The following is a 15,747-nucleotide window of genomic DNA, read 5'->3' as shown; positions in this document are numbered from 1 at the left end:
GTGCAATGAATGGTGTCTGACAAGGGCGCTTGTCTGCCAATTGGAGTATTCTCATAAAGGAAGCACCCTGCTGAGATGAAAGCCCCGGGTGATGCTGGTGAGTGAGGTGTTTGAGGGTAAGAGAGAAATGAAACATCCAGATAGGAAGGAGAGAGAGTGGAGAGGCATAAAAAGGATGGGAAAAAACATATGAAGCAACTATTTTTATTGCAGTCAGTGATAAGCTTTTAAAAAAGTAAAATAAATGGACCTTATAAAATATAACTATCCATTGTTTATCTCTGTGATTGTGCTTAGGCTACACACATAATAGCCTAAATGGTTCATATTAATGCTTGCGTATACAAGTCAGATTGGTTTATGTGTTTGAGCACAAGACTGAAGCTGTGTCAAGGATCATTTCCTGAATATCTCATGCATGGCTGCTGTTCTTTTTTTGGCTGTTATTTTTTTTCTGACGCACTTTTTCATTTATTTTTTATTTATTTTTCTCAAATTTTCTTTTGGTTAATCTGTCTCTGCTCCACAATCTTGTCTATATATAGTGGAGGAGCAGATGTGACATAGGAATTCTTCCATTCTCCCCCATCCATCCAGTTACTCCTACATCCTTCTAAATCTCTCATCCCCCTCACCCTCAACCTATTTATGACACACACACACACACACACACACACACACACACACACACACACACACACACACACACACACACACATTTTTGCTATTACCCGCTTCCCTGTCTCATCTCATTTTATCACAGTGAGGCTTTAAGAGAGCATGGCACAGCAGTGGCCAGTAACATGTCAGCCAGAATCCCAGCCAAGCCACGGTCACAACATATACTCACATAACATCTCAAAACAACCCATCACCTTCCCCTGGTGCATTCTCTGCTTTCTCTTTGCTGTTATCTCTTCTATCAAAGGTGGTCTTCTTTGAATGACAAATACCCACTGGGTATCAGGAGAACTGCTAAGACTTCAGGGATTATGCAATTATTTTTCTAATCAAGCTGGAAAGGGATGATAGCACTGCAAGCAGTTCAAGAAGTACTTCTGTTTGGTATAGCGGCATACTTCAAAAGGTATAATTTGGTACAAATTAGCAAATAAATGTCTAATTAGTTACTTCACAAGTACATTCAGCAGTAGTGTCTAGTATTTCTTGATTTACTCTTAATATAGGCTAATGATATTTCAGACTACACTACTGTGCACACACATAATGCACCATAATGTCAGTGATTTTTCTTGATTTAAAGTGGAAAAGTGTCATAGGTTTAAATGTCACATTTTCTGTCTGTGGGAGTGAAAGACCTACAGAATATATGCAGACGTATCTCTTTGCAGATATAATGAACCCAAAAGTGCAATAAATAAGCACTGGAATTAACACATTCCATCACTCCAACAGCATGACAGAGCCTTGTGTTTACAAGAGAGAAGGGCAAGACTGCAGTTCATCAATTTTGTGATTATCTTTTATTGATCAATTTCATTCATGTAGAGCTGCATTATGTGGGATATATAGGACACCAAGGCTAGTGTAGGCCTTGGTATTATGAAACGTGGACATGAGCATGCAGTTTAAACGGTGTAAATATACCAAAGACGATTTATACATTTTTAAATTTCATTATTTCTTGATGCCAAGTGCAAAATTATAAAGAGCACTGCTCTCTGTACTGCAGGGTATCATTTGCACTGTGATAGTGCGTGAAGATGGACATGATCCATATCAAACAGGAAATGTCAGATATGCACTTTTCTTAGAATTCAATTACTTAATCTTCTTAATAAATGCTATCAAATTCATCCAAAACTCAAAATGTAACTCTGACATGACCTCAGCTCCGGGATCATAATGCCTATCGGGGTGAAAGGTAGCTCTCAGATTATAACAGGTGAAGGTCAACTCATCTCAAACAGCCTGGCCTAGGATCAGCTGTATTGGGGAACTACAACGGTCTAAAGATATCGCTCCTTTCTCGCTCACTTTTTATAAGGTCAGGAATAGGGTGACCTGCACATTACGACAAGGGCTTAGGATCAGCTCTTAGTCCTGGAGAGTAGGCTACCATTTAGTAGCTCAGTGCAACTTTGGTTAACACTGTCTCATTATTACTGCTAAGATTTTGGGGCTATTTCTACAGTAATAGCTTGTGTCTGCAGCTCCGTGTGCACGTATGTGTGTTCCTGTGGGTGTGTGTATGTATGCGCGCGGAGAAGGGGGTATTGAAAAGTGACCTCTGGTGTAAGGATTTGAGTGCGTCAGCTGTTATGATTTAAAACGTGCTATGCTGATATCTCCATTCACCATTTTGCTGTCCCTTCTTCTCCAGTATCCCTGTCAACTACAAAGTAGCATGATAATGTTGCTCTGAGGGTGCCTCTCGGAGGATTAGCAGAGATTAGCATTAGCTGATCCATTTGAACTGGATACACATACAGCAGCCTTAGCATGTTGGCAAACTAGTCTGGGATTGTATCTTTAGCATGAATTTGCAGAGGGCGATAAGGAAGCAGCGAGAAAGAGAAATATACAATTGCACAGTTTAAAAAAAAAGGTCAGAAAAGACTTTCAGTCTCTCTTAAACAGAAGAAAATCTAAAAATTGAAATTCTCAAAATGAAGTTGGTTCATTCAGCTGCATTAATAGGTTAATAAGCTATAAAAAAAAAGCTTGTTTCAGTCTTTTAATTATAATTTTGATTGCTTGACCACAACTGTTTTCTCAGTTTCATGCAGTTCAGTTCCTGCCTGTCTTTTACTCATCTTATTTGGATATAAAACTGCCAGATGATATGAGCTGTTATAAGAATGCTACCAGAAGCAATAACACATTTCTAAAAAAAAAAAATTCTCCAGTGAAAAAGCTGCTATTACTGAAATGTCAAACAATCTAAAAAAATAAAAAAATAACTGCTGCCAAGAGCTGAAACATAGTGTACCAATCCATCAAAACTAATCCAGCTGTGCTAAATGCACTTCCCAGGTGGGCTATAGATTAACATTTAAAATTGTAAAATGCCATAGCAGTAAGGTTCTGACTAGCGGTGTAAAAGTTATGCAAGCCTAGAAATGTAGCATCAGGCTGCAAACCGACAAGGCTATACTAAAATTGTTTCAATGCTCACAAGCAGTGCACATGCCATGGATTGAACATGTTTATTTTAAGCACATTAATGCACAATTTTGGCATCACTAGCTAGTCACTAATGAGTCTTACTGGATTTTTACTACATGAACATTTTGACTCACTTCAGCCAGTGGGGCTTTTGACTTCTTGGTAAAGGAGTGATGGACTGACTAATTCAGTGCACTGTGAGACAAACACTAATGAGGAAGATAAAGGAGGAATTGAGTTAACTGTGTTTCCCATTTCTAAAGATAAGAAACGAGGAGAGACGGAGAGCGAGTGCAAAGAAAGGCAGGCCATTCTTTTTTCCAAAAGAATGCATCTGCTGTATGTCTAACTTGTCTAGTCGTGGTTTTTGCAGAGCACAATGCTTGCTCTACCCAACCGGAGCAAAGTGAGAGAAAAGCAAATAGCTTTAAGATAGGCAGTGAAATAACCCGTAATTGGAGACCATTTAAAAACATAATAACTTCTTTGTTTCCTCAGCAGGAGGTTCAGGGCTGGGGAAGCTTTTTGATTAGAAGTGGAGATGAGTTAGCTATAAAACTACTGAGCCAAACCATAGTCAGATTCATGCAGTGTGTGTGTTTGTGTGTGTGTGTGTGTGTGTGTGTGTGTGTGTGTGTGTGTGTGTGTGTGTGCGCATGTGTTAAATTTGTATGACAAAATCGAAAAAAATGAATACCGGTATTACTAGAGGTGGAAGATTATTAAAGTCCAGTGACAGTTCAACGGGGACCAATTGAAAACATCAGACAAATTCCCACATGAAGCAGCAGGAACAAGCAAACAGGCTTGTAAAACCTCGAAGCATCAATGCTTAACACCAATTTACAAAAAATGCAAATGGAGCATGAAAATATGTATTAAATCCAGCTGAAAACATGCCACAGCATCTTTAACAAAGATGTGTATGCGGTGGCAAATTGTCACCGTTCCACTGAGTAGGATAGTTGAAGTAAACTCCGGGGTGTGTGCCACTTACGATGGGGGGGAATAATGTTGTGTAGCATATAATGGATTTGCGATGTGGCAAACAGAGACAGATGGTGGAGGGGGCTGTGTATTTCCGTGTGCTATGTATTTGCTAGCGTGGACACACACACACACACACACACACACACACACACACACACAAACACACACAGCCCAATGTGTGTGGAGAAGAAATCCCTAAGGCGCATTATGTATGCTGCCGCTCGCTCACCCAAGCCAAGGGTCTCAGTTCATTTGGTTTTTAACTGTTATAAATTGTCTCACTTGACTCCATCTTCCCTCCCCTCTACAACAGGCCTGGAGCAATCTTTATACAGAAAGCGGCCAGACTCCAAACTTAGAACCAATATAGGATTTTGGAATTCTACTTAGAAATAAGATCTATTTGGTAAAAAATTATACAAACAGCACTAAGCGCAACTGAACGGAAGACATCATGCAGTATGGCAGCAGAGCCACAAAGAGAGAAACAGAGACATTTGTCTGCCAGCTTTTTACTTTTATTTTTACTTACTTATTGCGTACAGTATAAACATGTTTTTATGTTAATGGTTATATTCTATGTTAGTATGTGTTTGTATGTGTGTCTGTTAACAGGGTGACAGGTGTGAAACCTTTTCAATTGGATGAAATTTCACACCCGTAATGTTAATTACAGGCTTGAAACGCATGTTCTTGATTTTCACACGGAAACACATGCAGAAACCCTTGCACAAATCCTTCCTTTGCTCCCATCTAAAGCCCTATTGTTGTGCACATTACCATTTGCCTGATATATAAGAACTGAAACAACACAGAGGTAAAACACTGCTCTGATTTATGGTGTGCACCAACCACAATGGAATGGAGCTCAATTTGAGTTTAAGACAACATCAGTGGAGACTAACTGCATAATTTCACTATATTAGATGTGTTTATAAATGGTGTTCATACAAAGGAGTGTCTAATGGTTTTCAAACACTGAATTAAGATGTGTGTGTGCGTTGGGGGGCTCAAGCTGATGATTAGACAAGGGACTAGAAACTGACTTCTGGCGATTACATGAATACAAAAACATACAGGGATACACTCTCAACACACACACTCACACAAACACATGCACACACAGAAAGTCAATTAACATGAACATGTGTCTTTGGGGAATTATATTTCAATTAGCTTTAGCTACTTCTATGCTTCCTTTGAGACCATGACGCTAAAACAAGTGCATAGATAGATCTGCATTTGTGGATGCAGTAAATCCTGCTTTTCAATTAGTAGCATGACATAATTAATTCCATATTGTTATTGTTTAAGTACAAGTTAAGAAATTCCGCTACCAATGCTTTGCATGATATTAAAGAACCATAACGTTAAAATAAAGAATACATATGAAACAACTTGTTCAGATGTAGCTAATGCAGCTGCATGTTGAAACCATTTCAAAACCAAATTATTGCAAAGAAAAATGAACAAGTATAAATATCAATTAGAAATGTGTAATAGCCATCAGGAGGAAATGAGCACTAAAGAGGGATATAACTCATTTTAGGGATTACTTTATGGAATAGCAATGGTGATTTGCAACAATATGAATCATGACTAGGGGAACATCTGTGGGATTTTCGGTGGATATAGGTTTATTTTCTGTTTATATACTGACTGGACTTTCACTTCAATGGCTATATAGACAGTGTTTTTCATAGTGTGAAAAGAGATTTGTTGGTATGTTCCAATCTAAACCCCAAATTATAGGGCCTGGAGATAACAGATGTATCTTTCTCTTCCTTCCCCATTCTGCTTTTGCTCTACCTCCAACCTTTTTCAACATAATTCATTTACCCTTCCTGTCAACCCTGATTTGACAAAAAAAGTTTTGTATGTGGACAAAAAGAAGTTATCTCTGAATATGGGTCATAAAAAACGACAGCAATAAAGTCAGAGAATGCCACACTTTTTGAGCTTCATCCCGTATTTACTCCAGCAAATACAGTCCCTTAAAACAAAATATGTGTCTGCTGTTTATTCACTGCTGCGTCTTTACACTGCTGGGTTTTTGTGTGTATAAATGTACATGTGTACACTAGTTGTGCCAATTTGTGTGTGTTTATGTGCACACCATAAATGTACACACTGCGTATAAGAACGTTACTGTACACAACATGGGCTGTCTTTGCTTTGGCTGAATTCATTTCTATCAAGAACAGACACAAAGTCCCCAAACAATATCAGAGTTGGAGAGTTGAGGGACAAGGCAGAGTCACGGCTGTCCGTATCTTTATCTCTATTGAAGGAAATGATTTTTGTAACATGTACTACCAAGTCTCCAGACTGTGGCCCTCTGGGAATTTTATGAAAAGAAGCTGTCAGATGAAAGGGCATGCAACATAAAAAGAACATTATCTAGACTAAGAGTTGTTAAGAGGACCATATAGGAACCTGTCGAGAACATTAAGTTGAAAGTAGTATACTTGAAAGTAGTAAAGCATAAACCTACTTGTTTCCTTTTTTGCAAGTATCCACATATGTGTGTAAGAGAGAAAAAGACGGCAGTAAACCAATTCGTAATCTTTGCTAAATTCTCTTTTTCTTCAGTTTAAACCTTTCTTTACCTTTTTGTGGTTTGAGTGGAAGATTACAACCAATCTCTATTTGGAGAGTTTTAATCCAAAAAGTGATTGTGTTTGTGTCTCTTTATTCCAGAGTGTTTGAGATTAGTGACACATGGCTTGTCAAAGACTGGAGTTTCAGATTAGCCACTTGCTAATCCTTTGGAATTTAATGCTAATGCAGACATCACATACACACGTAGGTAGAAGTACACACAGACGTACACACAGACTAATGCACTCACACCCAAGAACACAGCCTATGTCTTCCCTAATTTATGTGCGTAATTTGTATGGGTAGATTCTATCTGATCGTTGAAGTCTGACTCAAACAAAAGAAGCCAAACATCCTATGCTTGTCAGTCAAGACTATAAAAATTAACATCTTTTGCAACCTCCAGCATCCTTTTCCAACCGTAAGGGTGTTTTATTTTATCATTACATTAGTCTCACATCAATAAATGCATGTTAGTTCATATCCTGACTTGTGTACATAAATAGCTACATGTTAACTTTGAAGAAAAAGTCCCATCAGCTGATTTGTTAGCTGAGCTTGCATACTTCTTTCTCACCGTCTGCTGTTGCAGCCAATTCCACCTGTGGGCTCGTTTTCTCCCTTTTCTCCATGGGAGGCTGTATTTCATCTCACCCTTCTCTCGCTTTAGGCTGGCTTTAAATACCACTCTGCCTAAGAAATATAAACACAGCCTTTCTGCCAAAATAAAAATCTACATTTCCCCTGCTTGGATTTACTACGTCACACCTTGACATGTTCTGCGTTTGTAACTATGAAACTATTACAGTAGCTCACAGCATCACCAACATAGGATTCTATTAGATTATGCCTATCAATTTGGCTAAAATAATATACAAATTTATTGGAATTAGTATGCTATTAATGTGAAATGTTCTTGAATTTAAGCCTGACAACATAATTATAGATATCTAGTGATTTGCATGCTTGAAATGTGCATTGATTATTAACAACCTGTGATACTGCTACGTCATTGCCACCACACAACCAATTTCTCTATAGAGTATTTCTTCTATTTTCATGAGATTCTTGCCAGGATCGGTAAAGCCCTTTGCTGCAGAATTCAATAAACTTAGCACCTGGTTTAAAGCTGTGTGTGTGTGTGTGTGTGTGTGTGTGTGTGTGTGTGTGTGTTTTGTGTGTGTGTGTGGCATTAAACCTCCTGTTATCCTTGGAGTCAATTTGACCCCAATCCATCTTTAAGGTCTCTAAAAAAGTGTTTGTCATCATTTTTTTTTGCTTCATATTGAATGACTTTTCCTCATTTAATGGGGACAATTAGTTAAACATAAAATTAACATGATAATATAATTTCAATGTCCTGTACGTACTATTTCGTACGCGTCGGTGTCCCAGGCTGTTTTTGCTGTATAAAACATTTAGCAAATATGAACAGTTTACACACATTTGTTTAGGTTGTTTTGGCTAATATTAAGGTCACTTTCACGTGCAATTTTATAATATTTAGGGCCCTAACCTGCCATAACCATACCTGTAGTAGTGTGAGAACACCTACTGTGTTCTACACCGGGAGGGAAGGGAAATATGGTTCCTGCGAGGACAACAATACTTGATACAACATGGGGGCGGGACAAACAGAACAGTATGTACTGCAGCCTCCGAAGCCATTTCTCTTGGTGCTCTGTCTTTAAACTATCTCCAATGAAAATGACATCCAAGCAAATAACAATTTGATTCTAAAACGATTATCGATGCAATATTTCTTTCTATCTCCATGCGTGATTTTAAAAAAAGTAGAGGTACATATAAATCTAAGTTTGCTACTCAGTTTGCTAATCACGTCCTAGACAAAGCAGCTAGACAAAGCTTAGATTTTGACATATATTTGTCACACACAAGTTTGAATGAAACGTTTTTTCTACTGAGGCTTTTATTTTGTAGTCATTCCATGCTTCACCTTCTCTCACAGTAATCTTCCATTTCAGAGGCTCAGTCATGTTTAAAGGTGGATAATTGGCTTCCTAGAATATTACATTACATCTGTGGTGGTCAGATGCAATTTTAATAAAGTAGATGAACAGCATGTTTGTGTTTTGCCTAATTATTTTATGTATGTCATTTTCTTTCTTTTTGGCCATTTTTGTGTTGTTTTTTTCTGCACTCTTGCCTAAACTCAAGTTGTTGCTCATTATTCCATCCATTTTCAGTCACTCTGTTTCATGATTTGTACTTGTCTGGGGACAGTAACTTTTAAATAAAAATTGTGTATTAACTTATCTGCATTGCATCAATTGTTCTAGAGAGAATTGCGATGCATCTAAGAATTGATTATTTTTTCCAACCCTAGAAAGGGACATAGAGGAGAATGCGTCTGAGACTGAGGAATGTTGAGGAGGATCATGATTATGAGACATCTTCCCCTGATGAGAATAAGACCATTGACTACTAAACCACCAGCAGATTTTGTTCTCTCTTAGCCTCTAGTGGACAAGATACCCTTCCAATAATAGAACATTATCATGGTAACTCTCCCTACTTGAACTGTATTGGGACAGTTGGAAAGACTTGGATGAAATACATTGACTTGCTCATTTTGGCAGGAGTGTCAAAAGTTGAAGCAACAGCAAAGGCAATACAAGACAATCCATGTCCCCAACTGTGTCATACACTTTGTGACAAACTCGCAGCGATACAGGATGTATGGAACAAGTGGGTCCAGCAATTACCCTTTCATTTCAATCCATGCCCACACGTGACTGTGGATAAATGTCTTGTTGCAACACATAAAATACCTGGCACATACAATTGGATGATCATTTTATGGAAGTTTAAATTGCTGGGATCAAATTGATCCCCAGGATGAGGGGTGTTAGTAAATTTGAGGATAACAGCAGTGTTAAGCAATGAGCACATGCAGTAATTTAAACATAGGGCTCAAATTTGGCTAATGTTTTATGAGGTTACCATCATGACAAAAAAAGAGGGGGTTTATGATATTAGATCACCACTGTTTTATCTTTTGAAGGGGATATTTGCTTGGTAAAATCTTTTCTCACATTTCCATATCTAATACTGGACTGGTACAGTAAAATAGGATACCAGCTTTGACTCAAGTACACTTGTTCCTGCTTCCAATGTTACATCCAACATTGCATGATTGCTGGATGTGCCAAACTAACTTTTCCTAACTCATTACGTTAATACTGCCGTTTAAAAAAAGCAAATTATACGACTATTACCAGTGTAACTTTGTTACGCCTATAACGTATATATCCCTCACAAAAACCTGGCTCATATATTTATTACAGCCAATAGATTACTGCAATCCCAAGAAAGTACTCAATGGGGGAACAAACTTTGACACCGAATACTTTCCCTTAGGTTGACTGAGGCAATTTAAAAAAAAACGTTGACAATGCTCTGTACAGCATCGGGGGGAGGTTCAACAGCTTTGACTTTGACTGTTTTGCGTTACATGATTACTGGATATAACATTAACAACCAAACTTTTCTTTGTTTTAATGAAGCAACAGCACATTGCTTACATGGACATTGCATGAAAGATGAGACAACACCATTGAACTGTGTTGATAACATCTCTCTGCGCACGCACACACACACACACACACACACACACACACACACACACACACACACACACACACACACACACACACACACACACACACACACACACAGAAAGACAACCCGGAGCTAAATGTGAGATTGTCTCTGTAAGCTACTCGCTCTGTTTCTGGTGGTTGAGTAACACAGATATGTGTTGATTAGCTCTCATAACGGGCCGGGTGGGTAGCGCACTGCCATGAGTCCATGAGGCAACTGTCTGATTACGCCCCATTTTAATTGATAGTGATATTTGGTGATTAAATTCTGAATCTGACATGTTCTCTGTCAGGTAAATATAGAGGCATAATGTCTGCCTCTAATGTAGAAGTAGCCTACAATGTAAGTCAGTAGTAGACTATACAGTGGAGTTGCATATTAAGTGGTTTGGGTTCCCTCTGTAAGTAATTTTGGGGTACAATTTGGTTTTGGGGAATTCTACAACCAGCAATACCACAGGCCAAGCAATCGCCCTGTTCCAAACAAGCACATTTTTATCGGGCACTGTACTAGTTTGCATAATGCCTGGAACTTTTCACTTCCCCATGGTGTCTTGCTAGGTTCTGTTTTTACTACTTGTGAATCTCTACCATCTGCAACTACATGGGTATTAAGCTTAACAATGACTGGCTTCCTGCCTCATTGTATCCCTACGTCTAAACACACTGTAAGAGCATCTGTATTTAACTCGTCATAGCTGTACATTCGCAAGCAAAACCTGCCCAACTGTTTACTGATATGAGACAGAGTTGGAACAGGTGGCAGTGGAAGTGTTTCAGGAGCAGTTTTGGAGAGGCACATTTCTGCTCTGCCATGAAGTGCTTGTAAGCTCTGAATCCTACCACATTCCCCTCCAGCCTCCTCCTCCTTTCTGTTTCAACTTTTTTAACACCTGGACTAACAAAAGACTGGCTTTGATCATGGGAAATCCCTTGGCAGAGCAGCAATGAATCCACAGTGGAGCTCTGTGTGTGCGTGTGTGTGTGTGTGTGTCTGTGTGACATTGAGCTAGTGCTGCTCTACTGAGGATTCTCAGCATTGAAGCTTCATGGCATCAGTGTAAAGTACAGAGCCCCTCACACGTTCTATCTGTCAAAGCGTGTCCATGAAAATGAACACATTTGCAAACACACAGTGGGAGGGTGAGTGCAAGTGAGCAAGAAAGAGAGAACATCTTGTTTTTCCCGTGTAATCAGTGGCTCTGCAAACACACACACAAGGCCGCTTGTTATCAGAAGCTTTCCCACGCTGCTGTGGTACAAAGCTCCACACCAGGATGGGAGGATGAAGCAAGGGAGGAATGGACGGAAGTACAGAGAGATGGTAGGTCAGCCATCAGCAGCTTAGACTCACTGCGGGAATAAACACATCCCTCAGCGGGGGTTTGTATTTAGGCTAGCAAGAGTTCAAAACAGACAGACTACCAGGCAGGCAGAGCGATAAACAGGCATCCAAAACCAGTGCACATATCACACACTTTAACTGAGGAGATTGCACATTCCTCCTCCACAACTCTCCTCCCACATCACTCTTACATCAACTCCTCTATTCTAGAACATCTCCCTCTTTCTCTGTCGCTCTCTTGCCTCTATCTCCCCTCGCCTGCCGCTCAGCCCCAAGCTCTTACGTAAGAGTCCCATTTGCATAACAGGCTGTTTTCTCTGGCTCCCGAAGTAGCACATGAGACACACTAGATAATATGTTAACAACTCGGGCTGTTGGTAAACAACAACCTCCATCACAACACTTCACGTTCACACTATATACTGCGCAGGTCTAGTCGGTGACAGAGATTCAGTGTGTCTGGATCTCTTGATGCCAGCTGGCACCAGGCCAGAGAGGGCTGAAACAGCTGTCATTTACAGAGTGCACGGATACGGCTTCAGCAAGATAGACTTCATTCAGGAGGAGGCTGACCTGCCTGCTGTGTGGAACCTACACAATAATAGGTATTGCACCGCGAGATGACTGTTCAAATCAAGCAGCCTAGCATTATCCTCTTCAGGGTTAGGGAGAGAGAGGAAGAAGAAAGCGAGTGATGGGAGGGTGTGTGGTGGGGACATGAAATGAGCCCGACATGCACTCTGCTGTTATCGACACGGTTAAGTCTTTGCTTAGGCCTCTTCAGACATAAGCTATACAAACAGGGCACACATTTTCAGGAATATATGCAAACACACACATCAAACACTCTCATAATGAGTGTGTCACCCTTAGGAGAATAAAGAAGAAAAGAAAGGCCCTTTAACGTCAATAAATGCTGCATTGCGAGCTGTCAGATACATCAGATACCTCATTGCATATCAATTCATTAAATCAAGAAGGGCCTTAATCGTGTCTGTTATTGAAGGACTGCTCTCTCTCTCTCTTTCTCTCTCTCTCTCTCTGATGCAAACACATACACTTCAAAGAGACAACAACAAATAATCAAGGGAATTAGGCACAAGTGATCGCTCAGTTGGGATTTCTAATTTACTTGTGTGGAAAAAAGTGGTTAAAGTCAAGACTTTCATGTTAATAAATTAGGTATCAAATGCCTTAAATACATCTTGATATGATTTTAATGGGATAAAGTGGACTTTATCTCAAAACTAAAGCTCAGCGTGGCATATGTGGCCCTGCTGTTAGACTGACAGTTCTTTCAGAGTAAATCCATCACCCTTCTGCCACTGCTGTACACAGTCTGAATGTGCCAGTCCAGAAACTCAAGAACTGCTCCCTCTTTAACTTCTTACATAAAAGGGGGATATTGTTACATTCCCTTAAATACCATTCAGTACTAAACATTGTTTTCTACATTGTGTTAAGTGTACTGAGAAATCACCACAGAATATACCACTGAAATGTACTCAAGTGACTATATATCAGATTTGTTAAAAGTGGAACTATTCTGAAAGAAAACTGGCTCCACACAGTTGGAAACAAAGTGTGGTATGCAATCCTCAAATGAGTCTGATGTAAAAACTTTTTTTTAATAAAAGGTATTATAAATCAGTGTTTTCCACAATCTATTGGCCCATGTTATTTACTCTGTTGTTATTTATAAGTATCTACAAGACCCAGAGATTATAAATACAAGCATAAAAGAAACCTAAAACGTTGCAGACCTATAAGGTGGCACTGTTTTTAGCAGTTTTTTATTTTATGTTATTTCCCTGCAATTTCTGTTATATATCTGTTATGGATCTACTTCAATGCAAATGCATATAAAAGAAACTGAACCATCTTAAAAACAGGCGCACATTCACTGTGACCTTGACCCCCAATGTCACCCCAATGTAAACACTATTGAGAGCTGTTTGTCAAGAATTAGCACAAATAGTCTCGAAATCTGAATATTCACATTTAATTGAGTTCAGCCATCACTAAATCGATTTCCATCTTAAAAGGTAAGCACAGAAAGCAGTGGTACAGTGTCGAGAATTTCATAGAAAGACCGATCTTAATAGTATCACACCGGGATTTTTTTTAAATCAGAATTTAATAACAAACCCTGTTATTCCAATCAGTCCTGTACACCTGTCCCTACAGTACAAGCCGTTTGAGGTAATGGACAATAGCATTCTGTAAAACCTCAAGCAGGCACAGAACATACCGGAGATCTTTGTGCGCACTAGCCACAGTCACCACACCTACAAAGAAGAAAGTCAAGTCAAAATCAATTAAGAAAATAAACACAATTCTGGAATCAAAATGATATAAACGACTGTGAGCTTCTACAGCTGCCGTAGTCATCAGCATCAAACTGCTCGGTGCGTAAAACGCTGCCAGTGTCTCCGTGACTCATCCAAGTGCTGCAAGTCAAAAACAACAGCGGGGTTGGTTACTTCATGTTGAGGTGTGTCTTCCTAGCAGGATCTTTTTTATGTCACTCATGCACAGAACATAACACAACGCAGACGCAGGGCACGCACCTATGGCTGCACAGTCAGTACCCAGGTCGTGTCCTACGCACATAATTAAGAAAAGGATTCCCCTCATTCCTGAATATTAACATCCAAGAGATACCGAATGTAACGGATCTCTTTCTCTCTCTCTCTCTCTCTCTCGCTCTTCAAGAGCTGTCTCACATCACGCACGTTTGCATACGCACACACACTCAACGCACGTACACACGCGCTCAGACGTACAAATAGGCCACTTGAGAATGAGAAGCCCCTCAGAGAAAGCTCCGCATCTTCCTGACAGGACCCGCGTGTGACCGCGCGTTCTGCCCCGCTGTTGGCCTGTAACATGCGCGCGTACAAACACATAAAGCATCCACACAAAACACACACACGCGCGCACACTACTCATCCCAGTCTCACCTTTTAGAAGAATCCCATAAATAGTGTAGAGGGTGAAAATCAAATGTCTCTTGAGATTCATCCTGTCTTCGGTCTTGCTCTTGCCTTGCGCGCTAACTTCTCCTCACCGGCTCCCACCACTGGACCTCGAACCGGACCGGACGACTTTGTCAGCTATCCAGGTAGACTTGGGAGTGCTTCTTTTGTGCGTCTTAGGGAAAAGGGGGGTTGACACAACCGACTTCACGACCCGTAGACTGTTTCTTTTGAAAACGTAAATGTTCTCGCTCCTCAAAAAAACAATTTCAGGGACGCACCAGCGTGAAGGTACAGGCTCAATGTACGGGACTTTGAAACACAGCAGTAGACCTCAGGGACTGAGAGCAGTCGTCCTCCGGATACAGAGTAGATGCTGCCGCTGCTGTAGCCTACTACTGGTCTGCTGTGGCGCACAATCCACAGCGCAGGGAGCACGAGTGGATTGTTTGAGTCCCGCCCACAGAAGCTTTGACGGACATGAAAGGTGAACGAATCACGAAGACCCGAGGCTAAGTGATAAGGGAGGGGAAGGCGGGGGGGGGGTAAGCGTGTGAGAAACACTGCAAAAAATATCAATTTCAGCTGGCTTTTAGACCTACTGAGTACTAAATAAATAAATACAAGGAAGAGTCTCAATAGACAGAAAAAGGCCATTGGAATGAATTAATAACCCTTTTCCATTAAAAAAGGTCAAAGCTTGCTCAATATAATTACATAATTATTTCAAAAGTACTTTAACTAACTAACATTAAGCTAACTGTCATAGGGGAAAAATGCTTATTTATTAATGTTTTATATTTGTACCTTTTTAATTTGCACTCTTTGCTTCTTTGTACTGCAACTGCTGCACAACAATTTCCCTCAGGATGAATAGATTAGGCTAATTTTTATCTTATGTTTCTCCTCAGTGGCAGAATTGTATTTATTCTATTTTTATTTTATTTGTTTGCACAATAACAAATAACGCACTGAGAAACATAAAAGATACATCTTCACAAAAAATAAAACCTGTGAAGCGGTGGGAAGCTGAAAATGACAAATGCAAATACCTCTCCTAAAAAAACTTGAAGCAAAATGA

General features: G+C 39.8%; 1 protein-coding gene across 3 annotated transcripts in view; it reads right to left on the bottom strand.

The window, feature by feature from the left end:
• Positions 1 to 15,094, bottom strand: part of cadm2a (cell adhesion molecule 2a) — a 200,676-nt gene extending 185,582 nt beyond the window's left edge. For all 3 annotated transcript variants that reach the window (XM_032532852.1, XM_032532855.1, XM_032532853.1), the window contains exon 1: positions 14,652 to 15,094. In XM_032532852.1, coding sequence (XP_032388743.1) covers positions 14,652 to 14,712 — 61 coding nt within the window. In that variant the 5' untranslated portion in view covers positions 14,713 to 15,094. The remainder of the gene's footprint in view (positions 1 to 14,651) is intronic.
• Positions 15,095 to 15,747: the final 653 nt, after the last annotated feature.

This window comes from Etheostoma spectabile, chromosome 13 (genome assembly GCF_008692095.1).
Source record: "Etheostoma spectabile isolate EspeVRDwgs_2016 chromosome 13, UIUC_Espe_1.0, whole genome shotgun sequence".
Lineage (NCBI taxonomy): Eukaryota > Metazoa > Chordata > Actinopteri > Perciformes > Percidae > Etheostoma > Etheostoma spectabile.
This window is presented reverse-complemented; position numbering and strand designations above follow the sequence as displayed.